Here is a 26,290-nt window from a genome sequence, read left to right as displayed (position 1 = left end):
ACAGCAAAGAGGTCATCAATCAGCTCATTTGATCTGAAACTGTAACAAGACTTTGCTAAATATTGTAGAAAAATAACCCAGCATGGTGTCCTCGGCACTGTGCGTCCATGGCGGCTGAAAGCTGGGCCTCCTGTGGTCTGCCTGCCCTAAGCAGCCGTGCACGCACGCACACCTGCCTACCCCCCCTGGCTGGGGCACGTGTGGCCACAGGCGCCCTTCCCAGAACCGCAGCTCATGTCGGGTTTGGCACATACATTTTATTTTACTTTCACATTGACACATTCAGGAAACCATTCTGAGAAAAGGTAGAGGCCTCCTTGAAGCAAAGCCTGACTCCCTCCTCTACCCCGGGCTCGGCAGCACCATGCAGGCTCAGGCTGGCACTCACCCCAGGAAACTGTCCCAGGTCACGGCGGCCCTGGCTGTGGATGGTATCTGAGATGGTCGCCGTGGCTTGCCCTGCACCAGGGCCTACCTCGCTGCCAGGAAGTCACGCTGCTGGAGGCTACCTGGGCCATGGGTTTTATTGCTGGTGAACTTGGTTACCCACCTTCCAGTCACATGGTCCAGGATGGTGGCATGATGAGAAATGGCTCTGGCGGTGCCCATTTTGCTGAGATGAAAGGAATCGAAATATGTAAACAACACTGAATCCTGTGATGCTGGCACGTGGCCCCTGCTAGTCTTCAGCTCCAAGGTGGGAGCTCCCTGGAGGAGACAGGTGGAGATGGACCCCCACACACCCACCACACCACCCTCTGGCCATCGCTGACCACGGGAACAAAACAGTCACAGAAAGAATGCTTTGCCTCCACAATCGTAGCAGCACCCAGATGAAGGCCAGAGGTGCCGTTTTATTCCTCAGATCTGATGCTGCAAGAGCCTCTGTGGTTTCAGCAGTCCCCTTGCTTCTCTGTCCCTCCTCAGAGTGCTGGGTGCTGTTCCTGCAACCAACCAGTGACCCAGTGATGGGTGAGGCCACCCCAACTAGCCAGGAGAACCTCAGGGCCATCCCCTTCCTTGACACCTGAGGGAAATGGCTCCTAATGCTGTGTGATGTGTCCTCCCTGCTGGGCTGTCAAACTGCAAATCTTAAGTCTTCTCTCCCGTCTGAGGTAAGCAAAGGCCAGCGACATCCTAACGACAATGGCAGGGGTGGGGGCAGGGTCCTCAGAGCATCTTACATCTGAACTAAGTTGTAATAGCCGGGGTCCTGAGTCATATGTTGAGGCAACTCACAGCCCTGTGGGAGACCCCAGGCATCCTAAAAGGAGGGGTGTGGTGGAGAAAGGGTCATTTCTGGGCTCCGACCTCCACCTGGTTAGCCCCAGGTCTAACAAAGATATTTGAATTCATAGGTCCTATGCATTAGTTTAGCAAAAAATCTGGTTTCTGGTACCCAAAGAGCTTAAAGTCCCCTTCGAAACGTGCATACAGGCGTCGGATGTCTCGTTTGCTGATGCCCAGGAAATAGTGCTCCACCTTGGTTCTGTTATACACGGTGATGCCCGGAGGGATGGTCGGGTATGACACCAGGTGGTCAATGCCAGCCTCTTTTAAGATGTAGGGGGCATCGTCCTCCAGGGTCTCGTGGTGTCCAATCACACTGTACATTATCTCACAGGGCGCACAGAGCTCCACATACGTCACCCAGTGAATGATGTGGTCCCCAAACTGAAGGTCTAGCCATCTGTGGTTCGGATCGCCCAGGTAGCGCACGAAATCTTCAAACTGGATCCCCCGGGTCTCCGTCCGGTTCCTCCTGTATTTTCTGATGATGCCAGGGGCAATCTCATGCCTGTACCAAGGCTCAAACCGGGGATTGTGCACAAATTTATCCTTAAATGCAGAAATAAGTCTTTCGAAGGGATCTCTTACAATAAAAAACTTGAAGTATGTTTTCAATCTAAGGAAAAAAATGAACAAGAGGTTAACTTGACACCCCAGGAGGTCACAGCCGAGGGGGCGGGAGAGGGAGGAGTGAGCAGAGCGCAGCACTGTGCATGGGACCCTCACCTGCCGAGGCTGCCGTGAACGCATTCCACACGTCTCTTACTTAATCTACTCCAAGATCCTGTGGATTAATCCTGTTATTACCCCACTTGGCAGGTGAGGAAACGGAGGCTTGGAAAACCTCACCTGTCCAAGACCACGGCACTCATCGTAGGCAGTCACTGTGAAGACATCTATTTAATCTACATTCTGTTTTACCTGAATGATTCAAAATCATTGATTCAATGATTCAAGAATGTTTACAAATGTTGTTCCTGGGCAGAAAATCCTAAGGGCAGGAACTATGAGTGAGTCAGGAATAGATGAGGCCAGGGAAAGTTACTTTAAGGGCATATTTTAAAAAATTCAATTCCAATTGCCAGGGGAAGGGGGGCAAGAGAAAATGGAGAGTCAGGCTTCACACTCCAGCGGGCAGAAGCGGGTCTGGGTGAGCTGCCAGCAGGCGGCAGCAGAGCAGGGCCCTGGGGAGGAGGGCCGGCAGCAGTGACGATGACAACAGTGACACCACGGAACACGGCGTGCTTACGACGGGCCAGAAACTGCTCTCTGTGCTTTGCACGCCTTCACTCACTGAGTCTCACAAAAGCCCCACGAGTGCTCAAGGCGACAGCAGCACAGTCCTCACCAGGAGCATTTCTGGTAAGGGTTGTAAGGGTGGACGGGCGCCATGCAAGGCAGGTGGCTGCAGACCCAGGAGGCAAAATCCAGCTGGTGACCTGACGTGAGCTGCTGCTTCTGTATCCTCACTCCTTTTCAGCTTTGCTGTCCCGGGCCACCTGAGAGCTACTGCATGAGAACTTTCTCACTTATTAGCTAAGGACTCCATCTTTTTTTTTTTTTTTTTTTTTTGAGACGGTCTTGCTCTGTCACCCAGGCTAGAGTGAAGTGGCCAGATCTCGGCTCACTGCAACCTTTGCCTCCAAGGTTTAAGCAATTCTCCTGTCTTAGCCTCCCAAGTAGCTGGGACTACATGTGTGTGCCACCATGGCTTTTTTTTTTTTTTTTTTTTTTTTTAAGTAGAGACGGGGTTTCTGTCAGTCACACTCGTCTTGAATTCCTGACTTCAAATGATCCGCCCACCTTGGCCTCCCAAAGTGCTGGTATTACAGGCGTGAGCCACTGTGCCCAGCCTGGACTCCATCCCTGCCGCGATCAGGGGTTCTGTCTCTCTACCCTGCCCATGCTGGATGTAGCCCACACAACCACTCCAGGGGCAGCTCCCACAGCAGTGGGCACAATGCCTCCGGGAGAATCAAATACTCAGTGAGGTCTCTGCAATCCAAATCCCTTTGTTGTAAAGAAAAGATCATATTCAGCAAGCAATCTATAAAACTTTACCAAAGGAGAACAAAGTTGTCTGCTCATTTCTATCAATAAAATTATGTAACCTTCATGTTAATGGACTGTGTGAACGTGAGGCTGGAAATTCTCAGAAGGAACTGAGAGTTGAGAGGAGCTGAATGGGGGGTGAAGTTAGCTGCCTCTCACTGATGCAAACCGACAGCCCTCTGTGGTCCTCCAATCAACCTGGCAAGTACAGAACTGAGCCTGGGGTTTTTCCCAAATTTCTTTCCAGGTTTACAAAAACTCCCCCCTCCCCTTTGAGGAAGCTGCTCTCACCGCTTCTGAATTTCTGCATCACTGAAGGAAGAGAGCCGAGGAAGGCCGTTCTTCTCGTGGTCGTGCACCACGTTTTCGGGGATCTCCTCAATGGAAGGAAAGGCTCCTGGGAAGTAAACAGAAGGGAAGGCGGGTTGGCTGCTCCAGTGCGCCCCTTAGAGAAGGGCATGTCCTTACCTCGGGCCCCATGTTCCCCACGTGTGCATGACACGCCCACCCCCAATATCCAAGTTTAGGTCTTTGAATTCCAACTGCTTGTGCCAGCAGGATGAGAGAGTGAAGAAAAGCTTCTGGTGAATCCATAAGCCAACTAGAGGAAACTGACGCTTTCAGGGAGGAGGGGGAGGGAGCAGGAGTGGAAATGCTGGCAGTGCCTACCCCTGGCAATGGACCTAACTGGGCTAAATCTGCCATTAGAGGAAGATCGCTGCATGCAAACAGAATTCCTAACACCAGCAACACTTACTCTACTCTGAGACTGGGGGAAAATGCCGGAGAAGCAGGACTTTGGAACGTCGTGCTAACAGATGCCGGCGGCAGCTTCACAGCCCTATCCCATAGACAGGCTAAGCTCTCCAAGCACCACATGCCGCCCGGCCCACAGTGGCGCTCAGGTACCCCGGAGCATCCCAGGCTGGCAAGGAGCAAGGACCTTTTGATGCTGGAAAAATCTGACTAAGCTATGGGATACATTTGAGACAGGAGTCAAAAGAGGACAAGGCGTGTCGAGTAGGCAGGGCCGTGCCAACAGCCAGGGTCTGTCATCAGGGACCAGTGCAGGTCCAGGCTGCTGAATGGAACTTGGGCAGGGGCCATCCTCGGCCTGGGGGCCGAGCAGGTTTTTCACTCTTTTCTCAATGCAGACAAATGGAAATATACGTCAGTATGCTGAGGTTTTCTCCAAGCCTCTGCAAACCTTAATATCCATCTCTGTGTTAATCCTGTAGGGTTAAGATTGGAGACCTGGCAGGGAAGACTCTCCCTTGGCCATCTGAGCAGCGGACACAGTCTTGTCTGTTTTATTCATTCCTCCCCCGAGTGTTTAAAGCCTAGTCCAGAACTCTGCAGTATGTGCTATGGATGGTTGCAAATTAGGCGTGGGGAGCACTGCTCTCAAGGGCACAATGGCAGAACCAGCTCTGTGGGTCCATGTATGGACCCATTCACGTACCTGTCCCCATCCAGGTACACCAGTGGTCACCGAAGACAGCCACAAGGACCACCCGCTTCTGTATTACATGACACAGCAAGCCCACTCCGATTTCTACACTGCCCTTGTAAGTGGGTGTTTACTTCTTAAAGTATGCTGCTTCACACTGTGGTGGCTGATTTGTGAGTCTTTTGTATAGTTCTTGTTTTCAATTTGATTTGCAGCCTCCTTCTGCTTCTGAAAACCCAACATGCTATCCAATGACTACAGAAGCACATTAACTATATGTGACAACCAGAAGATGAGATGCCACCATTCGCTCTCCCAGCCAACCCGTGTGAAGGCCAAACAGCGGCCAGGAGTGACCACGGACTCTGTGGGCAGCATCAGGAGTGGCAAGCAGGACATGGAGCCCCAGGACCACCCACCCATGGTGCCCCAAAATCTGATTCCTGATCCAGGAGTCCCACTGCTGCTGACAGGAACTAACTTCTGTCTGAAGCTAAATTTCATAAGCAGAGCCCATAATTATGAGGATAGGTTTAGACTAATTGCAATTAAAATAAACAAACATCTCTTTTTAAAAAGAGTAGTGAGTAATCAAAACTGCCGTGTATGAGGTCACTTTGTGATGATCTAATCTGTTCCTTAGCAAACATCAGGTTTCCTGAAGCAAGCTGACTCAATCCTCTGAACGCAGATGCTTAGTGTGAAATGGGGTACAATTTCTTCCTGCTCGCTGACAAAGAACACTTGGTCTGCAGGTAAAGAGGCCCCAGGCCCCGGGCCAGGCCTCCCCTCCCAGGATCTATGGTGTGAGCCCTTCTCATTGCAGAGAGGGTAACCGTGAGGCTACCTGGCGGCTCAGCGAGTGTGGGGCTCTGGGGACGTGGGACACAGTGGGTGACCATAACCATCAGTGCAGGGAACCTGAAGAGACAAAGGAGGGGGGCCTGGGGGTGGGCGAGCCACCAAAAGTGAGGATCCGCTGTGACAGGTGAGGAGAGCCGGACTGTGGCTGTGCCCCTTTGAAAAGAATCGGTGTCTAAACGAGCCCCCCTAACTTTTAAGGCACAACACTAACAGGAAACAACAAAAGCAGGCCTGACTGGAAGGCCACCAGTCCTTTCAGGAGAAACCAGCCCCTGTGTGACTCCTCCTGGCCGTCCTCCCCAGCCTCCTCAGCCACGGCCGCCGAGACCCTTCCCAGAGGGACACTCCGCGAACCCACACACACCGTTCAGAACAATCAGTACTTTCTTCCACTGGGTGTTCCCCACTTTGGGAGTCTGGCAGAAAAGAATCCTGTGCTTGTCACAGACAAATATTCGGTCCAGGACAAACTTGGAGACGGGAGTGTGCGAGAGATTCTTCAGGGCGTCATCCCTGCAGACGTTTCTGATGAGTTCCAGGCGCTCCATGTAGACCAGGGGTTGAACGAGCCGGCTGTCTGGAAGCTCCTTCCCAGTTGGCTGCAGGTGACACGGAGCAGAAGAGGCCCAGCGACCATTAAAAGAGGCAGGACCGGGTCAAGCAGAGCTGCTCCTGCTGGCCTATCCCCTCCTTTCCATCTGGGGCCCTCTTTTCTTCCCTTCCTTGCCTTTCTACAGAGTGACACCCACTACCCCCAGCCCCCTCCCGAGGCCTTCCTCAGAGCCTCTCCACCAGTCCGATCGGCAGGCTGGGCAAGGAAAATGCATGTGAGCTTGGTTCCTTGGACGTCTTTGGAGAGAAGTTTGACTTTAAGAAACAAAATAAGGCCGGGCACAGTGGCTCATGTCTGTAATCCCAGCACTTTGGGAGGCCAAGGTGGGCAGATCCCAAGGTCAGGAGTTCAAGATCAGCCTGGCCAACATACTGAAACCCCATCTCTACTAAAAATACAAAAATTAGCTGGGTGTGGTGGTGCATGCCTGTAATCCCAGCTACCTGGGAGGCTCAAGCAGGAGAATCACCTGAACCTGCGAGGTGGAGGTTACAGCGAGCCTGAGATCGCACCACTGCACTCCAGTGTGGGCATCAGAGCAAGACTCCGTCTTGGGGGAAAAAAAAAAAGAAAATTAAAAACCAAAGTAAGAGGTTTGGAATCCTCTGGCTAGGGGGAAAGAAAATGGAAAAGCTCAAATTCTACATGCTGGTCCTTTCTTTTCAGGGCTGTTTTAGAACCTAAGAGAATACCTGTAACGTGAGAGGCCTTGTGTGTGCGTGGGTTGGAGGGGGCACAGGGAGATGTACCAGTACACACAGAAGTTGCTCAGAGGCCCCCTGTCCTCGGTGAGTTGAAGTCCCCTTGCTGCTCACACCTCCTTGTCCCCCGGGGGTATCCCGAGGGCACTCCTGAATAGCAGGGCTGCTTCCGCCAACACCACTCCGTCCGCCTCCTCTAGCTGTGGCCCTGTTTCTCAGCATTTTGAAGGCTTCTGCTGCTACATCTATCTCTTAAAGCTACACAGAACTTCCCAAGATTTCAAAGCAGGCGATCCTTCCAAATAATTGTATTGAATGGACCCAAATGTCCTTGTTATATCTTTTAAAATGCGCTAGGCTTGCCAGGAAATCCATTTATAGGGTAGTTTTAACAACCTGTCCTCCCAGGGGACAATGTCAGTTAGAAAATGGGAAGGATGTAAGCCTTCTAGAACACACTAGAATGCAGACGCTGGAACTATCAGGATGACAGAGGGCGCCCCTCAATGCCCCCTACCCAGCTCTTCCTTTGTGGATCTACTGTAACCAAACTCCCTTACACTCATGACCTCTGGCCAGGATGCTTTCTCCCTCGTGTGTTTAAGTGAATTTCCTGGGACTCCCTGGTGGTGGGAAGGGCGTCCTGGGGGCTCCTGACTGCCTGCTTTCCGAGATGAAGACACTGGAAGCGAGAGGCTCCTTTGCAGAGTGGCCTCCGTTCCTCCCCACAGGGCATCAGCGGCTGCCCGGGGCCCTCCGCCCACCACAGAAAATTAGGAGCCACGCCAGGCACTCTCCTTGCTCTTCGAAGAACGGGTCTCATTTAACCGCACTTCCTCATCCATCCCGCCTCTTGCTCACTTATCCCAAAAACGCCTCTGTCTTCTCCTCCCTCTGTTCCAAACCTAACCCCGATCACGGATGGCACTCAAGAGCAGCGCGTCAGGGGAGAGCACGTCCCAGCAAGTTCCCTTTAGAAAATGCAGAAAACGCTGCCCTTTTAAATACTGCTTTCCTTTGAACAACAAGAAAAAAGATATTAGATACTGCTTTTCTTTGAGCAAAACATTAAAGACAAAGACAAAAATTCTTCTCTTAAGGGACGAGGTCTCGTTCTGTCACCCAGGCTGGAGTGCAGTGGCACAATCATGGCTCACTATAGCCTCCAACTCCTGGGCTCAAGTGATTCTCCCACCTCAGCCTCCCAAGTAGCTGGGGTTATAGACACACACCACCATAACCACCTAATTTTTGTATCTTTTGTAGAGATGAGGTGTTAGTATATTGCCCAGGCTGGTCTCGAACTCCTGGGTTCAATCGATTCTTCTGCCTTAGCCTCCCAAAGTGCTGGGATTACAGGCATAATAAGCCACCATGCCCAGCTAAAGAAAAAAGATTTCCTGTTCAATTGTGTCTACAAATGTGTGCTGTTTTCTTTTTTCCTTTTGGAAATATACAAAACCAATTTAAAGATAGATATCATTTTCTATTTTCCATTCAAACATTTGGCTACATCATGCACAAAATAAAGTTTTTTTTTCTTTTGAGACCAAGTTTTGCTCTTGTTGCCCAAATGGGAGTGCAATGGCACGATCTCAGCTCACTGCAACCTCTGCTTCCTGGGTTCAAGTGATTCTCCTACCTCAGCCTCCCAAGTAGCTGGGATTACAGGCGCATGGCACCACACCTGGCTAATTGTTTTGTATTTTTAGTAGAAATGGGGTTTCACCATGTTAGCCAGGCTGGTCTCGAACCCCTGACCTCAGGTGATCTGCCCGCCTCGGCCTCCCAAAGTGCTGGGATCACAGGAGTGAGCCACTGCGCCCGGCCAAAATAAACTTTTAAAGGCGAGCTACGGAACCCGATCACGTTGATAAATCCCCTTCTTTGTGAGAAGACCCATGCTGGGTCAAGGAAACGTGGCCTCAGCAGACATCACCCCTGACATCCCCCACTTCCCTCACCTCCCATCTGAGTCTCACGAGAATGAATGCAGCAAGGGGTAAGAGAAGGACACAGAGGACACTGAGTTCAAAGCCCAGGCTCACAACTGGCTGTCCAGGGGATACTGACCCAGTGAGCACAGTTCCTTGAGCCTCATGTTTCCCAAATGCAAACTGAGAATAAAAATATACCTCAGAGGGCGGCTCAGAAGACCAATGAGATTGAAACCCAGTAAAGTACACTGCAAACTGTGAAGCACATTCAGGCGCAGTCTTTTTATTTGCAACGACTCCTGCAGGCTGGCAATCTCTCCGGGAGCACCCTCCACCCGGAGAGAGGGAGAGGGAGCACCAACATGACCGCCCTCTTCCTCACAGGATGTGGCATCCTCGAGGGAACCTTGTTGTGACACTTTGCTGAAGGCTTACCCTGCATTTGTTTTCACCCATGTAACTGATTTCCTTTTAAATCCATCCTATTAAAGTCACTCTCCTATTTTCCATAGGATTTTCTGGTCTTGTTTCTGTAGCCCATCCAAATTATTTTCTTACCCTGGGATGCCTCAACCTAAAAGCAACACCTAGGCTGTCTCAGAGTTCTGTAGACTTGACTTCCATTCCCTCAATGTCGTACGAGAAGTAACCTCCAGCAGCACTCTACTCTGACTGGTGTGTGTGTTCTATGTTTACAGAGTTCTAATTTATTGTCCTTACACTGTGAACCATGGCTAGGAGCTGTCCCCATCTCTATGGCTTGATTCTGGGCTTAAAAATATTTTCAGAGGCCGGGCGCGGTGGCTCAAGCCTGTAATCCCAGCACTTTGGGAGGCCGAGGCGGGCGGATCACAAGGTCAGGAGATCGAGACCACAGTGAAACCCCGTCTCTACTAAAAATACAAAAAATTAGCCGGGCGCGGTGGCGGGCGCCTGTAGTCCCAGCTACTCAGGAGGCTGAGGCAGGAGAATGGCGGGAACCCGGGAGGCGGAGCTTGCAGTGAGCCGAGATCGCGCCACTGCACTCCAGCCTGGGCAACAACGTGAGACTCTGTCTCAAAAAAAAAAAAAAAAAAAAAAAAAATATTTTCAGGGCTTGCTGTACCCATTTCATCCCTTCTGGCACAATTGCAACTTCGACCCTCTAGCTCCAGAATGGGGGTTAGGAAGTGAGAGGCCTTCCAGAGTGCACCCCTCATCCCAGCCAGGGAATGATTAGGAATTTAGGTGCACAGGAAGCCTGCAGAGAAAGACACGGAGCCAGAACGTCAAGCCAGGCAAGGGCTGGGTGGAAGTCAGCAGCCTTGAGCTCCGCCAGGAACTCCATGAGACTGTGGAGGATCTGCCTTTTTCCTAGGCTCAGTTCTCTCATCCACAGAATTTGGAGGCTGAATTAGTTGCTCTACTGTCCAGGGCCCCCTTTTGCTCTAAAATCCCATGACTTGGTGAGACAACGTCTTCTTCCACTCCTGGTTTCCTCCTGACCCTGCCCAATACTCTCGGCTACCCGGGCGAGGCTCATGTTCACCTGGTCAGGAATGCCACCCAACCAACAGTGACAGAGCAGCCCTGATGCACCGAGCTCTGTGAGGAGCACAAAAATAGACCTGACCTCTGCCTCCCCCAAATGGAAATTAACACAGTGAACTAAACATGGAGAAGTAACACAGGAAAAGGCTCTAACGCAGATGTGATGACAAGTGGAACCGGCCACAGGGGAAGGCCAGCTCCCCGCAACAGGGGTGCCGTGTTCGAGGGGACAAGGACCACGGCCTGGCTGTGCCCACCTTCAGTTCCTCAGGAATGTGCTTCTCTTCTGGCAACTTCCTCACTTCCGGCATGGTTGTCAGGAACAGAAACTCCTGTCTGGCACTGTACACTGGAAGACAGAGAAGTTGAATGTCTTCTCTAAAAGGAAAAGGCGCACAGGTGGATGGCACAGAACAGAGGCCCCAGAAATAGAAGCTCTCAAAGACGCTGGAATGCCTTTTGACAAAGCCACAAAAGCCATTCGGCGGAGGAGGGCGGTCTGTTCAACAAATGGTGCTGGAGCACCTGGACATCACACATGGAACAAACCTCGATCCAAACCTCACCCCTTATTCAACAGTGAACTCAAAGTGGATCACAGACCTGAATGTGAAACATAAAACCAACAATCTTTTTAAAAAAACAACCAAGGAGAAAATCTGCACTGTGAAAGCCCATTTGAAGAGGAGGAAAAGACAAGCTCCAGACAGGGAAAAAATATTTACGAACTACTTATCTGACCAAGGACTCCTAACTAAAATATATAAAGAACCCTCAAAACTCAACAATTAAAAAACCAACCAATCCAATTAGAAAACAGGTACGACACACCCAGACATCTCACTGGGGAGTATCCACAGATGGCAAATAAACACATGCAAAGATGGTCAAGGCTGCAGAGACCTTCACATCACAGGCTCTGCCCTCCAGAGGCTCAGAACGGATGAGGAGGTCAACCAGGAGAGAGGAAAAGCCAGCGCCTACACACACAAACCAGGTCCACAAGGGCGTCATTTTGAGTCTCACCATATGATTCCATCACATTCCCTTCACTGAGAGGGATTTATTTTCCTACGAGAAAATCTAGTTACAACACCTGATCCTAGTTCAATACGATACTGAAATTTGCTAACGGAGGATAAATCATTGCCACAAATATCACTGGCTCCACTGCTGAGCTGAACAGAAACTGTAACACTAAAAAAAGTGTTGCTTTAAACAGCAACTCAAGACAGCCATGCTCTTCCTAGGGGCTCCAGTGGCAGGAGAAACCGGGAAAGGCAGGTAGGTGAGAAGAACACGCACACCACTGACCAGGGTTCTGAGGCCGGCCCTGTCCCAGAGGACAGGGCAGCCCGGGAGCACTGAGGCCAAGGCTTCTCCACGCACTTTCCAGGAAATGGAACTCCCCGCTGAGGACACTGCTGCGTCTGTTATTTCCTTGTCGTGACACTTCACAATGGGCTTCCGGTTCATAACCAAAAACACCGTGAACGTGTGTGAAATAAACTCCAACACGTGAAAAACCCTTTATGGCCACAAGTTTACAAACCCTTTGGGTTTGGGTTTGGGTTACACAACCCTTTGGGTTTCCTGTGCCGCCCAAGATCCAGGCTCCGGGGCACACTCTCTAAACACAGTGCTGGAGGGGCGGGCTCCAGGGAAGAGGCCTACACCACCCCAGCCCAGGGCCTCTCTGACGCCTGTAGGGCAGGCTCTAAGTGTAAATGCTCTTGATGCTTCAGCCCAGCGTCCTTGTGCACTGGCAAGATGCTGCATGTCAGCTCGCATCCTGCATTCAGAACTCGGCCAGCGGACATCCGCCTTCAGGATCCTAACCAGGTACTTTGGGACAATTAGGTAACATCCCACGTGAGTGACGCAGGATGGGTAGTGCCGTGGCGGCCACCCCGCAACTGGAGTGAGCCCACGACAGGATTCTCGCTGAGTTCACTGGACACTGTGCAGCCAACAGCATCCTCAGCACCAGCACCCCCTGCCTCGGGGTCCGGGGCAGCTCTCCCATCTCAGTGACCCAGCACCCACACACCACACCCCAGATCTCACAGGGCAGGGGAAACACCCCCTTCCACTCGCCTTCAGGCAGCCGGCTGGAAGGATCTCATGGGCAGGATTAAGGACCGCTGGCTGCGGTGCCCCTCTCCAGGTAAAAAATCCGAAAGCCCTTCATCTTTCTTCATAGGTTTTATCTTCTAACACGCCCTACCACTCCTTTTCTCCTCTTCACAAAACCCTGCTCCACGCCTACACTTGCTTTTTTTCTAACGGGCCCACCCCTGCTTAGCTTCCAGGATCAGTGTCTACACTGAAAACACTCAGCACGAAACTCGATACATCAAAGGAGAATGAGACCTCATCTACCAGACGCCACTGGGAAGCACGGCATTCTTTTTTTTTTTTTTTTGAGACGGAGTCTGGCTCTGTCGCCCAGGCTGGGGTGCAGTGGCCGGATCTCAGCTCACTGCAAGCTCCGCCTCCCGGGTTTACGCCATTCTCCTGCCTCAGCCTCCCGAGTAGCTGGGCCCGCCAACCCGCCCCGCTAGTTTTTTTGCATTTTTTAGTAGAGACGGGGTTTCACTGTGTTAGCCAGGATGGTCTCGATCTCCTGACCTTGTGATCCACCCGTCTCGGCCTCCGAAAGTGCTGGGATTACAGGCTTGAGCCACCGCGCACGGCATTCTTTAGAGGCCATTCTGCCAGGTAACAGTAACACACAAAGGCACATGTCTTATTTAACTATTACCGATAGAAGTATCACTAAAATGTATCACATCTACTCCTACTTTTTTAAGCAAAATAAACCATAAACAATTTAACCTCATGACCTGGCTTTTGAGTGCCTTCCACACCAGGAGGCGACATTTAGGAGCATCCCGAGTAACACCTATTTCTTATTCTCAGAGCTCTGCTTCTCTTCCGTGCTCCAGCTAGCATCTCCACTTGTGCTTCTCAACTGGCCGCACCCCTGGAGATTCTCCTCCACTGGGTCTCACGCACAGCAGGTTTGTAAAATCCCACAGGTGACTCTGAAGTGCTGCGGGGATGAGAACCACGGTGCTAGGGCTTCAGGAGGGATCTCTCAGTGGCATGTCACTGGGCTGAAGCTGCCATGGAAATGTCCAAACTGTCAAACTGAGATCATCGTCTCACATTCCAGCAACCTTCCAAGCATCCACCCTTGCTCTGCTGACGGAAACCCGAGTCCTGGGTGTGAGCTGTCATGCTCCGTGACACCTGCCCAGATACTTGTAGGTGTAATACCACCTCCCGAGGCTGTGCACACCTCACAGGTTTCTCTCGAGGGCTCCTGGGGGATGAGGTGGGACATGCAATGACAGCCAATCAGGGCCCAACAACTGTCACGGGGAGAACCACCATGTGGGCTAATTTCAGGGTGTCCCTCTTTTCCCTGCAGACCTCCTTTCTGACCTTGCTGTCCCTCTGCAGACAGGGTGGGGCAGAGAGAGGATGGGGCAGGAGGTGTAGGACATTGGGCAGCCCTTGACACAGCCAGGGACGTGCCTGGGAGCTCTGTGGGGTGGAGCAGGGGCCGTTCCCCACAGTCACACAGACAACACAGGTCAGTGCAGCCTCCAGGAAAAACTGCTGGCATGGAGGCATTCCTAGCTGCCACTTCCCAAGGCCACCATCGGCAGGAGGACACACAAAGCGCAGTGCAGAGGAAAGATGCTGTGCTCACCTACGTTCCCCAGTATCTCCCCATCAGCCTGAAGGAATGGGCCAATCCACGGCGAGAATGAGGACTTCAATGACTACATGTGTGTCTGGCCTCCTCGTGCTCGCCTGCTTGGCCACTGAATGAAGTGGCCTCGGGGCTGGAGAGCACCTCACACACCTCTTTGGACATATCCAGCACTCCACAGACCACAGAGCGCCTCACCCTGCTCAGGGCAATCACGGGCGGTGCCGGAGCAGGCAGGGTGTCCATGCGGTGGGAGAAACACTGTGATGCAGACAAGCCGATGACAAGAGCACGAAGTAGAATCAGCAATTCTGAGACCCAGTTTGGCGCTCTTTATCCGTCCTCATCTGAATGCCTATGTTCAGTAGAGCTAAAAAAGCCTCCGAGACAACCTGAAGACATACATTTAAATGACCCCCCTCCACTGCACGGAGGGTGACCTTCACTCATGTGGCCACGCCGAGCAGTTGAGGCTGCACCTCTCATGATGACATGAGGCAGAGAGAATTTCTAACTGCGAGCCTGAGAGGCACCCGGCTGCAAGGCATATGGCCACTGCGCTGCTGGGAGGAGGCCCTGCTCCTTGCTCCTCAGGCACCACCCAGGCCTCAGCCACAGAGAGCACCTTCCTTCCTCCAGAGGAGATGCTTGAAAAAACCCTCCAGCCCCTCCCTCTCACCTCCCCTCGCACCTCTGTAACATGACGGAACGGAGGCCATGACCTCCAAGGTCCCTGCTGGCATGAGAGTCCTCTGACTCTGTGACAGACGTCATCTGTACATGTACCTAGGAACAGTGTTGCAGCAAGGTCTGAATTAGCCAAAATTCATTCCGCCACGAGGCATACCTACCATCTGGGTCTTTAAAGGTCAACGTGATGAACTTGCTAGCCACCATGAACATGAAGATCACCCAAAAGCACGCGGCCAGCAGCAGCCACTGGTGGTGCATGTTGTCACACTGCAGCCATTCACTGACTCTTCCTGGAAAACACAAGCGAGACGCCCCTGCTGCTTACAAATGCATCAGGTCAACAAAGAGGAGTGAAGATGGCAGGTGATTTCCGTCAGTAAGTGTCAGCACAAATATTTCCGTTTTTTCCCACTGCTACAATAAGGTAGCTTCACTTGGCATTTAACTTAACATTCCACATTGAATTAATGATATAAATGATGGATTCAATAATAAAATCAAATTTAGAACACCCTAATGGAGAGACATGATCATCAGAGAAGACCATCTCTGTGTGTTTTTGGAACACAGAATAAGACTCATTTGCCCCCGACTCCTGTTGGGCCCAGGCTAAGGTCCCAGTGAGCTCCCACGACGGCCTGGAAGCAGGTGGCAGGAAGAGGCCTGCCAAGGACTAGGCCGTAGCTGAGGGTTGTTCACAGTGGGCAGAAGCCATGCTGGGGCAATTATGAGCTGGCTGTGTTTAAAATTCTGACTGGCTGACAAGATGTAGCCACACCTAGAGAAGCTCTAAAAAAGCAAAGGAATGAACACTGATGCTTCTCGCCTCTGCCCACTCGCCAGCAACGGACTGGGTAGAACACTGAGGTGGGTGTTTTTCATGCTGTCACAGCCAGGGAGCAACACGGGGCATGTTGGTCCTCAGCCTGGCACAGAAGCCACACTCTGCTGCAGGAGGCACATAAAGAACTGGAAAGTCACTGTCAGTTCTTGGCAGGTGACACAAGAAAGTGTGTTTCATTACACCTTTAACGCAGTGCTTCTTCAAGCCAAAGCTCTCCACATACAGATATGACCCTGGGCTGAGCTGGCTTCCACCAACTGACTGAGGCCATCCATCACTTCTGCATGGCAAGGAGAAGCGGTCCCCTCAACACGGTGCTGACGGCAAGTAATTTCAGAGAGAGCTTCCTAACCCTGCGTGGCTCAGAGCTCCAGGAAGACCCAGGTACATCACTCTCCTCCTGGTCTCAACATATACATCCTAGAATCTCACTGGAACCAGGCATCTGGAATGCAAATACGCTCCGTGACACACCCACCACGTGTTTATCCGGCCACACCTGAATACAGCCTGCAGTGGGGAGCTCACCACCCACCAAGCTGCCTGGGTTTTCTCCGAATGGCTCATGAGCCATGCTCAGGTGCCCGTGTATAAGGCTTTGTGTGTCTCCTGGGGTCACCAATAGGGTTGCCTGATTAGACAAATAAAAATACAGGACACCACCCCCCCAAGTTAAGATTAAATTTCAGATAAACAACATAAAATTTTAGTGTAAGTATAACCTAAATATTGCATGAGACACACTTATACCCCCCGCTCCCAAACCAGTATTTTTTGTGCCCAGATATTAGGCCCAGCATCCTTCCTGGGTTCCCCAAGTCGGGTTGAACAAATAAAAACACAGGATACCCAGTTAGGTTTAATTTCAGGGTTTTTTCTAGTATAAAGTCCTAAATATTGCATATACTTATACTAAAAAAAAAAAAAAAAAAAAAAAAAAAACCTATGTGTTGTTTTCTGAACTTCGGATTTAACTGAGCATACTGTAGTTTATCAGCAACACCACCCAGCAGGGGACATGCCAAATTCCTTGGAAGCCAGCTGTCCTGTCTCCTGTCTCCATCCCATAATCCCCTCCTCCTTCCACCACTCTTTGTCAGAGGCGGTGAGGCACAAAGTGAAGAGCCCCAGACTTGGTTCAAATCCCTGCTCACACGTGTGAGCTCTGTGACTCCGTAAGTCACTCAACCTCTCTAAGCCTCAACGTCCCATTTCTAACAGAAGGCCCTCCTCCTCCCAGAGTGGCCATGAGGATTAAATGAGACAATGAAGACAAAAAACCAGCACCCACCTGGCCTGGTGCAGACCCCCAGTAAAAACTGACCAATCCCTTGGCACTCTTCATGATTTTCCAGCTTAATCTACAACCTTCTCAGTGTGGTTGCCAGAAATTAATGCCACAGTATGGTCTGCCCCAGGAAGAGAGAAAAAACAACACACACTCTTATTCCAGCAACTTCCCTTCTAGAAACTGAGGCTTAGACCGTGGCCAGAGGATGCAGGGCCCAGCAGTACCGAGTCCACTGAGCTCATCCCTGTAAGACAGTGCACTCAGGGGGATCCACCCTCATCGGTCACAGTGAGAGCACCCCCTGAAAAATGCCAGCTGCAGACTGTTTCTAACCGGGCAGCAGAGGCACCAGAGTGGGTTCAGGAGGGAGTAAAAAGAACAGGATGTACCAAGCAGGTTGCATGCAATTCTGAACAGAGAGGTCCTGGCTCTGAGTATCCTGGGACTTACAACCCACCCTCTCCTAGGCTCAGGGCTATGAAAGAGGGAAGAGTGATAAGAGGCACTGCCTCCGTCCTGCACATGATGCCTGACTGCAGAGTACGTGGTGGGAGGACCCGGGAACTGCGCACTCCATTGCCTGCCCTGTTCATTGCCTCTGGGCTTCCAACCCCCAGCACCCTTGCCCTGCCTTGGGGCAGCACTTGGGAGATTTTCATAGTTTAAGAATCAAATCTTTCCAATGGGAACTAGTCTTCTGAGGGGATCTAATACGATTTCGCCCACTGAGCTCATATCTGCAGGTAAAGTGGGAAGATGATGAGGCCTCACCTGAAAACGAAGAGCCCCTCTGCTGCTCTCCAGGAAGCCGGCTGGCCTAGGGATAGGATTTCACCACCTATGCGAGCTGAAAACGGAGAGGCGCGCTATCCTGAAGCCATGTTTGCCTTCCTAAGTACTGGATTTTCATTTAAAGTCAGGAGCTCTTAGCTTCTTTCACCCAGGCTGGGGGCCAGGGACTGGTCTGCACTCACCCTCTCCCTAGCTAGATGGCTGTGGGTGTGTCACCGAAGAGCTCTTCGGGCTCCCATTTTTCATCCATGAGAATAAACAGCTACCTGCACACCCATTAGTCAGGAGACCTTCTCAACAATCATGCGACTTACAACGTATCATCCAATGTGTTCTTTCAGATGGGTATTTCATTTTCAAAAAATCCATTTTTAACTTGACTTCTGCAAACTCTTACCAAACTAAGATATACAGAGAGTCTCCCCTTCCCTGGCCACTCCATTAGGACAGGAGAAGGGTGGACTGCAGGGTTCCCACCTCCTTCCCCTGCTTATTCCCTGCTTCTTGTCCCCGGGATGGTGCCAGGACATGTGGAGACTCCAGTGGGGGCTGTGGATTTGCAAAGCTTCAGGAGCAAAACCCTAGCCCTGCCAAAGCCACTCTCTTGAGAAGAGCATTACACCCCAGACCCCTATCAGCATTTCAAGCACATCTGCCTGCCAGCATTCCCATATCGGGCTGTAGGGCCCCTTGCAGGCCATAGAGCCTGTGGGCAGTCACTGTGGAGTCCAGGAGGGAGCTCTTTGAGGAGCCGCTCTCAGTCACTGGGCTTCTTGTACACTCGGGGTGAGCAGGGCCTGCTCCCTTTCCCGTGGGCAGCAGAGGAAGAGTCAGCTCTGCCTCATCACCACCCAGGTGGCACCCCCAGCACTGCTCTGCGCCGCCTGACCTGGCTCCACTTCCTCCACTGCACCTAGCACAGCCCACATGCTCTCGCTGTGTGCCATTTGCTCTCCTTGCAAAACGTGGGCTCATGTTGGTACGGACAGCAGTGCCTGGCATACCACGAGCCAACAATCACTATTTGCTAAATGACTGTGTCAACTGAGCAACTTGCTAGAATTCAGGAACGTGGAAAGGTACTTCAGAAGGCAGCCGGCCCAACCCTCTCCCTGAGGGTCTCCGGGCTTTTCCAAGAATGAGGCCCCCTTTCAACCTCAAAATATTTCTCCAGTCTCCACAGAGCAGTTCCATGTTTAATATCCATTAACCGAGACTAGAAAACAACCAAATGCTATGAGGACTTCAGTATTACTTGGAAAGAAAATGATCTAAGCCACAGCATGTATATGCATTCAAATACACTTACTACTTAAAACACATTGGTTGGGGGGGTTAGGAAATCATGCCAAAGTCCAAAAATGTTTTCATTTTAAATAAAACTCTATGCTGAAAGGCAAGCCAATGACATAGATCCATATCTAAAGTGTCAAGATATACCAGTAAACAAAAAAGACAAGTTGCAGGATGGAATGTATGATCCCACTTGTTAAAAAAAATCATGTGGCCGGGCGCAGGGGCTCAAGCCTGTAATCCCAGCACTTGGGGAGGCCGAGACGGGCGGATCACGAGGTCAGGAGATCGAGACCATCCTGGCTAACACAGTGAAACCCCGTCTCTACCAAAAAAATACAAAAAACTAGCCCGGCGAGGTGGCAGGCGCCTGTAGTCCCAGCTACTCGGGAGGCTGAGGCAGGAGAATGGTGTAAGCCCGGGAGGCGGAGCTTGCAGTGAGCTGAGATCTGGCCCCTGCACTCCAGCCTGGGCGACAGACCAAGACTCCGTCTCAAGAAAAAAAAAAAAAATCACGTGTGAGATACGATTACACACATATACAAACATACATACATATACGTAATACATAGAATAAAATCATGAGAGGACAGTAAGAGGTCTTTTTGTACTTTATACAATTCATACTTAAAATATTTGTAATAAGTTTTTTTTTTGTTTCTTGTTTTTTGTTTTGAGGCCGGGTGTCTCTCTGTTGCCCCGGCTGGGGTGCAGTGGGGCGATCTTGGCTCACTGCATCCTCCACATCCTGGGTTCAAGCGATTCTCCTGCCTCAGCCTCCTGAGTGGCTGTGATTACAATCATGCCACGCTAGGCAAGTTTTTGTATTTTCAGTAGAGATGGGGTTTCACCATGTTGGCCAGGCTGGTCTTGAACTCCTGACTTCAAGTGATGCACCTGCCTTGGTCTCTTAAAGCGCTGGGATTATAGGTGTGAGCCACTGCACACGGACTAGTTAAAAATTTAGAAAACTGGGACTTGTTCTACAAGTCACATGCCACATGAGCCAATCAGAACCAGTGAGACTACAGCCCGGTCCTCTCTCAAAATACCTCAGGTCCAGTATCTCTACAGTTTACAAAATCCAGTGCTCAAACATGAACAGGTATGTATGTGCATACAAGTTTAAGGACAAAATAGCCTAAAACTAATGACTTCAAGCCATTATTCATTATCCAGTATCCAGTTTATTCATTCATCCAGTAAAACAGCTGCCAAGGATATGACCCTGAGTCCCTAACCAAACACACACACAGGTCTTGTCCTTATGGAGCCTGTCATCTAACAGGCCCACACGAAGGAAAGAATCTATCTGAGGAGTGGTACTTGATGGTGTGAGAGGCACATGGTGCTGTGGGGAGAAAATACAAGGGGATGTGCCTTGGGCAGAGTGGTTGGGGCCAGCACAGTCACCTAAGGTGAAGGGCAGGGTTCCAGGCCAAGGGAAGGGGCCTCTGAGTAACTAAAAGCAGGCCCATGTGGCTGGAGTTCCGGGGCACAGGCTGAGGCAGATGCAGGCCAGACAACATGGGGCCTTCCAGAGCTATTACGGTGTTTTCCTTGCAAGCAATGGGAGCCCCTGAAGAGAGTTTTACCTGAAAAGAGGGGTGGTGATGTCATGATCTGATTTAAATTTTGAAACAATTTCTTCGGCAGCACAATGAAAGGTGCAAAAAGCAAATGTCCACTCAGCAACGGCCCGGTCTCAAGGTCATTTCCATTCATGGAGGAGGGAGAATTATAACGGGACACGAGCAACCCCGGCTGGGTGCTCCACATCCCATCATCTCTGGCTGTGGCTCTGGAAGCCAGCGGATGAGCTAGGAGGATCCACATTATCTGACGTGGTGGGTTTTGATCAATCCTAAAGAGCGGTGTGTCCAGCTAAGCGTGGTGTCATTTGCTTCGGGATTATGTGCCTTCCGAATCTCGACATCTGAAGGTGTCTGGCTTTATGTCTGGGGTGGTGGATCACAGCCCTGGCTGGACACCTGGGAAACTTTCAAGAAACACAGTGACACCCCGGGCCCCCAGAATACCCCAGCCAAGACAACACAGATCTCTGGAGGCAGTACCTAGGCATTCTTTTAAAGCTCTGTTCGTGACTCTAATGAGCAGCTGGGGCTGAGAATTGCTGGTCCAGGACCTCAGCCCTTCTTAAATTTTAATGCCGACATGAATGCCCCTGGGGATCTTGTTAAAATGCAGACTCTAGGCATTCTGGCATAAATGCCATTCTCCCACCACCTCCTTCCATCTTAAGAAGGAAAATTGGCAGCAAAAAAGCGTCTCGTCAACGAGAGTCTATTGATGCTCTGAATTACAAACGTTCCAAATACACAGCTAAAAGAGGTTTAATTAGAATCTAAGACCTTCCACCACTGCCTTCATCTTACTCTCCTTTCCAGCCCTCCCATCTATGGGTAACTAGACTCTGTAGAATTAGGCTTTGTCTGACTTTGGAAAACAACACAAAACTCTGCCCCATTTTTTTTTTTTAGAAGAGAGGCATTCCAAATTCACTTCACCCCAGCTCCTCTAAGGCCGTCCTATTCTCTCTGCATTGTTTCCTTGAATAAAGAATTGCATCATGGGGTTTGCATCCTACCTGGGGATGACACCACCAAGGCTCATTATTTCGTCTACAAGGGGCCTGGGGCCTGCCATGAGGAGTCCTTCCTCAGGGCTCTGCCCAGGGCTGCTGCTCTCCCTACAGCCAGGTGACAAATGGCCTTTAAAAAGCCTGGCATTTTCTGTAATTAACTCCCCTTTGTTCAAGGAGCCAAGACAACTCCCAAAGTGCCTCTGGAGCTAATGGTGGGAGCAGAAGCTGAGCCCCTGCACGCCCTCCAGTCATGGTAACTGTGCAGGCCCTGAAGAGAGCCTCCCTGATCCCTAGAATCTGCATATCCATCTTCAGAGCTTTCCTACTTCCAGTCATTAAATGGGATCTTCACTAGTAAAGATGTCAGGATCTGAAACGCAGCCAGAGGATTTGGTTCCTCAATTCATCCCACAAGGCTGAACTGGCAGCTGAGGAACTTAAGGCCTTATGGGCAAAGCAGGGTCAGGGAAGGAAGAATCCATAAGAAGCCCTCATCTTCCCCCTTCCTCACCTTAAAGAAAAGAAAAACAGCACACATTGTACATGTTTGTAATTACTAACAATGGAAATGTTACTATTACCATCTCTTGATGCAAATCCTTCCTCCCCTGCATTTCGAAAAGGAAACTTGTAAATTCATTTTGCTCAGCTGCCAATACCATTCCTGCCAGCAGCTTTTCCCCACGTCTGAGTTGTCATGAAGAAGCACAGTGGCTTTCTTACTCCGCTGATGAGTTTGCCTCCCACCTGCCAGGCCCCACTTCTAATCTGCGCGTTCACTTAGTAAAGGTTCTGAAAAGTCCCATGGTAAATAAGCCCACTTCACTCTGCTTAACCAGCCTTTTTCCAGACATTCTTTCATTCAGCAATATTTACCAAAGCCCTCCTCTGAGCTGGGGCTGTGCTAGGCTCTGGGGATACAGCCACACACATTCCCTGGTCTCACAGTGCTTCCTTCTAACAGACATAGACGGGCCATAGACAAATCAAGTGATCCATGTATATGATCAAGCCAGGTGGCAGGTGCAGTGGCTAATAAACAAGGGCATGGGCAGGACATGTTGAGAAAAGGCAGGACAGAGTGTGGGAGCAAGCCACGCAGACCCCGGGGCAAAGACTGTGGTCTGGGTCCCAGAATTCCAAAAGTGGCAAGGCAGCCAGTGTTCCTCAGGCAGAGTGGGCAAGCAGGGACGGGGTGGGTCAGATGAGGAGGCCCTTGACTGACAACCTCACCTCATACACACACCAGGGATCACATATCCAGGGCTCAACTTTTAAAACACAGCTAGACTCTAAAAGGAACTTCACACACACACACACACACACACACACACACACACACACAAAAAAAAAAAACCCTGGTAATGTACAAGGAGCTGGTAACCCCAGGAGGATGACGGGAGATGAGAACTAGACAGACCAGGGCTGCAGAAATGGGGACATTTCACCGTCAACCCTGGGCATGTTCTGAACTACAATGCATCACCCTATCATTAGAATCATTAAATTACAACTTCATAATGAAAACTGTGGCATATGAGTTTATACTATAAAGTTCTATTGCATGTCACTGAAACTTTCAAATTCACAGTAAAGGTTTCTCTCAATCTGCGTTCAGAAATTTCCTTTGTCTTCTCTGTTGTCATCCTTACAATTTACCGCCTTGGAACGATTAACTACCCTTAGGAGAATGAAAACATATTCTTAACTGTCGAATGAGAAATATACCTGTAGTTAAGACAGGCTTTCATGAACAATAATAACAATATACAGTAAACACCTGTACGGGGTTCACTCCGTGCCAGGCACAGGTCTCAGCAGGTACTAACTCACATAATCCCAGACTCAGAGCACACTCCTATTATTACATTTAAGGAAACATTTCTAAGCATACATTTAAATACTCCTAATCAAAAGTTTAAAATCTGCACAGGCAAGAAAAAAGGCAGTAACAATACTGAACAGCATGCTCAAATAACTGATGAGCTCACATTCTCCTTCGCATACCTTCTGCAGCCTGGGGCTCACATTTCCTTGCTGTGTTTCCCCTGAACTGAGGTTCTTGGTTCCTCTTGTCACTGGATAGGAAAATTTAAAAAAAAAAAAAAAAAAAAAAAAAGCATCATTAAAAGTTACAAGATCAACTTACTTAATACAACTTGGTTTATACTTAGGAAGGAAATAGTTAACCATTTTGATGATTCAAATATATTTGGCAGAATGGGTCTCTTACAAAGGCAGGCTATATTTGGATTTCTTGGTAAATGAATATTCTAAATGTACCAAAACCACTAGCTTTTTAAAAGACTCTTCCATGTAACTCAGGTTGAAAAATGAAACATTTTTTTGTAGCAAAAATAATCAAATCCAATTATGCCCATTTCACATGTTTGAACTAGGTAAAGGATTCCTATACAAGATGATCAATTCTTCCAATGCAAAATGTTCTCTGGATTTTTATACTCCTTACACCTTTAGCACCTGGAAAATTCTAGCCAAATGTCATATCATAAATAACCAGAAACAAGCCAAATTCATGGAATTAGAGAGACCAAAGATTTAGGTGATCTACCAAAATAAACATACAACTCATTTAACATACAATAAAGCCCAAGCTGACTGGGACACATGCAGCATGGTCTCTCTCTGCCTCCCTTTACTCTAAGAACTCAACGCTAAAATTAAAAGCAATTTCCTATTACGCCGATTGAAAGATCAAGCTTTATATACAGTCATTCATCACTTAACAATAGGGATACGTTCACGTGTCGGTAGGCGATGTTCTTCTGCAAACATCAGAGTGTTCTTACACAAACCTAGATCGCACAGCTGATCACAAAGCTAGGTTATATGGAATCATCTATTGCTCCCGGGCTACTAACCTGTACTGCTGTTACTGTACTGAATACTGTAAGCATCTGTAATACAATGGTAAGTATTCGTGTATCTAAAATTGGAACAGGTAGAGTAGCAATAAGGTAGTATAGTCTTATGGGACCACTGTTGTATATGTAGACCATCATTGTCAGAAACAACATGTACGGCATTTGCTGGTCCTCACATCCACGTTATCCAGACGTGTATGAAAAGAAAATGAACTCCTGGGCTTCTGCAGTCTCTAAGGTCCTGCAATCACCTCTCCCCCCTGTTTCCATTCCTGGCTCTCTCCCACCTTTTTATTGTATGAACTCCTCAAACACTGAAAAATGATCCGAATATAACTGCAAGTTGCCTGTGATGTTTACAAATTCTTTCCTTTCTTTGTTCAGTTTTGCAAACACCCCAATTTTCATTTCAGCGAAGGAAAGAATTTTCCGCTCAGGTATTTCTTTGAGATTCTATTCTTCAGGGTCAAGAGCAATTCTGAATTCTGAATTCCAATTCTGAGCCAAGATGGAATAAGCTCTAATTATAACGGGGAGGGAAGGGGAAAGACCACTTCTCCTTTTGTGTCTTTTCTTTTTAACCCAGTCACTGAAAAGAGTGAAGGAGGAGGTGGTTGGTGATCAGAGAGCCAGAGCTAAACTGAGCTGCCTAATTTTAACAGCGTCTGAGACATGTCTCACTCTGGCACTCCAAGCAATGCAATAACCCAACTCCTCATGGCCCAAAGCCCCAGACTCCGGTTTTCAGACCAAAAAAAAAAAAAACAAAAAAACAAAAAAAACCACAAATCTTTATGACAGTCCTGCCGCTGAGCTAACCAGAACCTGGCCGCACTGCTTTCCATTCACTGCCCAACCCTTTCCTGCCTTGCAGACTTGGAAAGCAAAAATGACAGTTTTTGGAAAACCTGGTTCACCTTCCCAGCCAGAAGTGCAGAACTGCATGCCTCAACCTCCAACTTGGGACAGGCCTCCTGACAGCGAAGATCAGAGGCTCTGGGCACCCCGAGGCCCGTCATGCAGGGAACGTGCATCCCCACCCCTGCCTCCCCTCGCACTGAGGCTGCACATGCTCCTTCTTCCCTGCCCTCCTCAGCATGCTCCTTGGACCCGAGCGGAACCCTTTCTTCCTCTCTCCATCGACAATTACAAACGCAAATTCTCAGCCAAGGATGAAAGAAGTAAATCGTAGGCTCGCACAAGTATCAATAATTCCGCGGGTCACAGTATCCCGTACAAGGACGCCTTCTTATTGCATAATTAACGCAAGGAAGGCTCTTCCCGCTACTCCCGCGAACTAGGGAGGTCTTCAAGTCGCCAAAACACACCAGGATGTGGCTCGCCAGGACAAAACCCGCAGGTTCTCCGGTTTTTCCGTGCGCCCCGCGGCGGGGCCAGGGGCCCGGGCGCTGAAACCCACCCGCCTGCGCGTCCCCGGGCTCACCCTACTGGAGCGGCGCTCGTCCGGGTCCTTAGGCTCCTCCCCCGGCCCTGGGGGCGCAGCGCGGGTCGGGCCTCGCCGGGCCTGTGGGCGAAGCGCGCGGGGTCCCGGGAGCGCGGGAGACCCGCCCCACCCTGCCCCGAGGCCTCTGCGCCGCCACTGGCGGCCTCCGCGCCGCGGCCCGTAGGGTCCCGGGATGTGGCGGCGGCGGCGGCGGCGGAAGGAAGACTCCCAGCGCGCGAGACCGGCTCTGGGGGCCAGGACGCCGCCACCCCACGCGGCCCC

At 50.2% G+C, this 26,290-nt stretch overlaps 1 protein-coding gene across 4 annotated transcripts; it reads right to left on the bottom strand.

Annotated features, from left to right (window-relative positions):
- Nucleotides 1-237: 237 nt before the first annotated feature.
- LOC105490097 (carbohydrate sulfotransferase 10) lies at nucleotides 238-26,268 on the bottom strand. Of its 4 annotated transcripts, none has more exons than XM_011755407.3 (7): nucleotides 26,009-26,268; nucleotides 23,687-23,757; nucleotides 15,013-15,144; nucleotides 10,695-10,786; nucleotides 6,021-6,255; nucleotides 3,634-3,739; nucleotides 238-1,906 (listed from the first exon to the last, which is right to left on the bottom strand). In XM_011755407.3, exons 3-7 carry the CDS (start codon nucleotides 15,110-15,112, stop codon nucleotides 1,369-1,371), a joined length of 1,071 nt encoding a protein of 356 aa, XP_011753709.1. In that variant the 5' UTR covers nucleotides 15,113-15,144; nucleotides 23,687-23,757; nucleotides 26,009-26,268; the 3' UTR covers nucleotides 238-1,368. The 4 variants fall into 4 exon arrangements, with proteins under 4 accessions (XP_011753709.1, XP_011753710.1, XP_070933359.1 ...); XM_011755408.3 differs by having other exon boundaries at nucleotides 25,893-26,188; XM_071077258.1 differs by lacking the exon at nucleotides 26,009-26,268 and adding an exon at nucleotides 15,881-16,143.
- Between the last annotated feature and the right edge of the window lie 22 nt (nucleotides 26,269-26,290).

The sequence above is a fragment of the Macaca nemestrina genome, chromosome 13 (genome assembly GCF_043159975.1).
Source record: "Macaca nemestrina isolate mMacNem1 chromosome 13, mMacNem.hap1, whole genome shotgun sequence".
In the NCBI taxonomy this organism is placed as follows: domain Eukaryota; kingdom Metazoa; phylum Chordata; class Mammalia; order Primates; family Cercopithecidae; genus Macaca; species Macaca nemestrina.
This window is presented reverse-complemented; position numbering and strand designations above follow the sequence as displayed.